The 3,276-nt window shown below is 33.4% G+C and overlaps 1 protein-coding gene across 1 annotated transcript; it reads left to right on the forward strand.

The window, feature by feature from the left end:
- Window positions 1-2,027: 2,027 nt before the first annotated feature.
- LOC149193847 (uncharacterized) lies at window positions 2,028-2,990 on the forward strand. Its single transcript, XM_089406996.1, has one exon. The coding sequence runs from the start codon at window positions 2,125-2,127 to the stop codon at window positions 2,725-2,727; it is 603 nt and encodes a 200-aa protein (XP_089263122.1). The 5' UTR covers window positions 2,028-2,124; the 3' UTR covers window positions 2,728-2,990.
- Window positions 2,991-3,276: the final 286 nt, after the last annotated feature.

Below are 3,276 nucleotides of genomic sequence, written 5' to 3' on the forward strand. Positions count from 1 at the left end.
CATTATCTATTCAAGGCATATAATCCTAAATGCATGATATGATGAATAGTCATTGATAAGAAAGTGATGTGTCAAAACTATAATTGTAACTACAAATTTATAATTTTCACCACATCTAGAATTTGACATTTTTTTTTTCAAATGAAAATTTGAAGATGGTCATTTCTTTTTCATATTTGTCATTTTATTTTTTATACAAATTTCATGATCATCAATTTTTAATTATATTGTCAAATAAAAATGTATTCATATTTTACAATAAAACTTTCCTTTTTTATGTGATTATAAAAATCATAATCCTCTTCAAAATTTAGAATTTCTATTAAAAAATCTACCATTCCAATTATAAAATACAATTTAATTATAACGTTACCTTTGAATACATCATATTGAAAAAACTGCAATTTAATTTTTAATTTTTAATTCACCAAATTCCAAAGAAATCCTCTACACATGTAAATCTTCACTGAAAAAACTAATAAAATTTGTTTATCAATTATCATGTACATAACTCCTTGCTATACATATCAATATAATATATACAAAAATATTGGAAAAAAACAAACATATTTATGATTCTTAAATTTATATTATTAAATAAGAAATTAAATTAAAAATTAAACTTGAACATCACAATAACAAACCTAATCTAAAAACTAAATAACTTAATTTATGATTCTTAAAATTATACTATTAAATAAGAAACTAAATTAAAAACTAAACTTCAACATCACAATAACAAGCCTAATCTAAAAACTAAATAACTTAAATACTTACTAACTCAAAGATGGGTACACTTCTTTTATGTTTTATTTGAAATATGTACTGTGCAATAGGTGCTTTGTCAATACACATAGAAAATTTTGGTATTAGATACAAACTCCAAAAGCTAATATTTAGTAAGGCTAATACTTAATAAGAACTTTGTATTGAATACAAACTCCAAAGGCTAACACTAAGTAAAACTAACACTTAATAAGAGTAGAGTAAGGTTGCATATTAATTAAAATTGGAAAGAATTAACTAACTTTCTAACAAAATCCGACTCACTATTCATTTAATTCAATCTTTATCATTTGCTTATTTCATTAATCAATTTAAAAAACCGCCATTACAACTCATTATTCACTTATTTCATTAATCAATATAAAAAAAATGGAGAGCATTATCATCCTTTACCATTCTTTAATGTAATTACTTTGTATATGCATAAAGACATATAGAGCTAAGTTAGAATATTACATTAAGGTTCATGATGCTTATTAAAAGAATCTATTAAATAGAATGTATTTATAAGAGGTTGCTTAAAATATTAAATATCAAATTCATAGTTTTTTTTTAATATTAAAATATTATTAATTTCTTATTTAATATTAGATTGAACTTGAATGAATTTCAAACCTAATAAAACTAAACCACCTAATTTACACTTTATAAACCAACTAATTTACACTTTATAAATATATTAGTATTGTATTTACATATAAAATACATCTTTTAATTGAAAATAATCCCACAAACCAATCCAATTCTAAACCCGATTCTCATACCTCCTCACCTCGTATCAGTTAGCGATGACACCTTAACATTCCCCTTTAACCTAACGTAGAGGTGTTGAGATTATAGGATTTTTTAATATTCCTTGAGATTATAGGATTTTTTAATATTCCAACCTATTGTATGCTCAGCCTTTAGAGAAAGCAAGATGCATGACCCGCAGTAGTTCGATCATGGTGGAACTTCAAATTGTAATGAAATATTTCTTGCTCAACTAACCTCAAAGTAGGTAGTCCCATGTTTTCACGCCTCGCATGGGTCCGTTTCTTCCTTTGCAATCAATTATAATAATAAGGAATTTAACCGCACATAATGGAACCAGGTGTCGGGTATGGCCGGCTTTTAGGATAAGTAGAACCCACCTTTCTTTACAAGGTCACAATCTTTCCCTATCACTGCCTCGGGAAAGGCCAAAATCGGGTGGAAAGTCAGGGAAATACAGTGTATTAACAAACCTTCTGTTAAGTGTAACAATGGTAAACATTGGTCAAGAATATTGTATAAAGAAAGGCAGTTCGGTTTGCTCGGTTTGCCCGGCTCACCAGCAAAACCTTCCTGTGAGAAAAAATGGAGGCCAGAAACAGATCTAGAGCCCCTGTGACACGTTTCAGTTTTGGCCTTCAGAGATCCCTTTCTCCCACACGGTGTTTCGATTCGCCTTCATCTTCCTCCGCTTTCAAATTTGAAATCCACAGAGCGCTGTCGCCTACTCGTGTTAACATTACCAGTGGCTCTCCTCCTTCTACTACTGCGAATGCTGCCGCAGCGTCGTCTTCTATCAATCTCGCCTTTGACAGATCCGTATCGCAGGTTCGATCCGCGGGCAGTGCCATTTCACCCAAAGGCGGCGCCGCCGCCATGAAGCCTGTTCCCTGTGCTCCGCCCAGGAAGACGTGTATGTGTTCACCGACGAATCATCCTGGTTCGTTCCGTTGCAGTCTTCATAGAAAGGGTAATAATTCCTCTTCTTCTACGCATTCTCAGTTGAATGCGAGGAGGTCTTCCATGACGAATTCGCTGGTAAGAATCGGCAGCGTGGAAGGAGAATGGGTGAGAAGAGCCCTCACTGCCCTCATACGCCCCTCCAGCCACCACATGCGAAGGAGAACGTCCTTTCAGCCGCGCCCCAGCAGGCTGCGCCATATGATCAGGGCTCAAGATGTCTCCTGAAGGTTGAATCGGATCGTTTTCATTTCAGATTCCAGTGTGGCTTATTAAGCAGACGAATTCAGAAAAGAAGATCAGCCCTCTTTACTTTTGCGTGTTTTTTTTTTCTCCTTTTTAGTGGTACATGGTCTTGAGGTCGGTAATCACTAATTATATCGGTAATAGCTAATTATACTAAGTGGATCATTTGTTGTTGGCTAAATTACAGAGCCTAATCTCAACCGAATTTAGAGATTACTTGTTTTTGGCTCAATTATAGAGCCTAATCCCAAGAGTATGAGAGATTACTTGCTTTTGGCTCAATTATAGAGTCTAATCTCAATTGTATGAGAGTAAAACTTACACCATTAAAACTCGACCAACTAGACTAACCTACCTTCAAAGAGAATCATCACTCTTTAATTGCATAGCAGCGTGCTGTTTTTTTTCTTTCTTTCTTTTCTGTTCTGTTATGGACTGCTTCGTCTATTGGGTGATCTCTGTATATAAAACCCAAGCGTTGCTGCTCTATAGGCAATATAGTCGATCTACAGGCAACCATTGTTCGGATCC

The sequence above is a fragment of the Pinus tabuliformis genome, chromosome 2_2 (assembly GCF_031772625.1).
Source record: "Pinus tabuliformis cultivar Carrire ecotype Pingquan chromosome 2_2, CPIR1, whole genome shotgun sequence".
Lineage (NCBI taxonomy): Eukaryota > Viridiplantae > Streptophyta > Pinopsida > Pinales > Pinaceae > Pinus > Pinus tabuliformis.

Bases quoted from the DNA above. Each gene is read 5' to 3' on its own strand.
- LOC149193847 (XM_089406996.1), top strand. From the start codon at position 2,125: ATGGAGGCCAGAAACAGATCTAGAGCCCCTGTGACACGTTTCAGTTTT.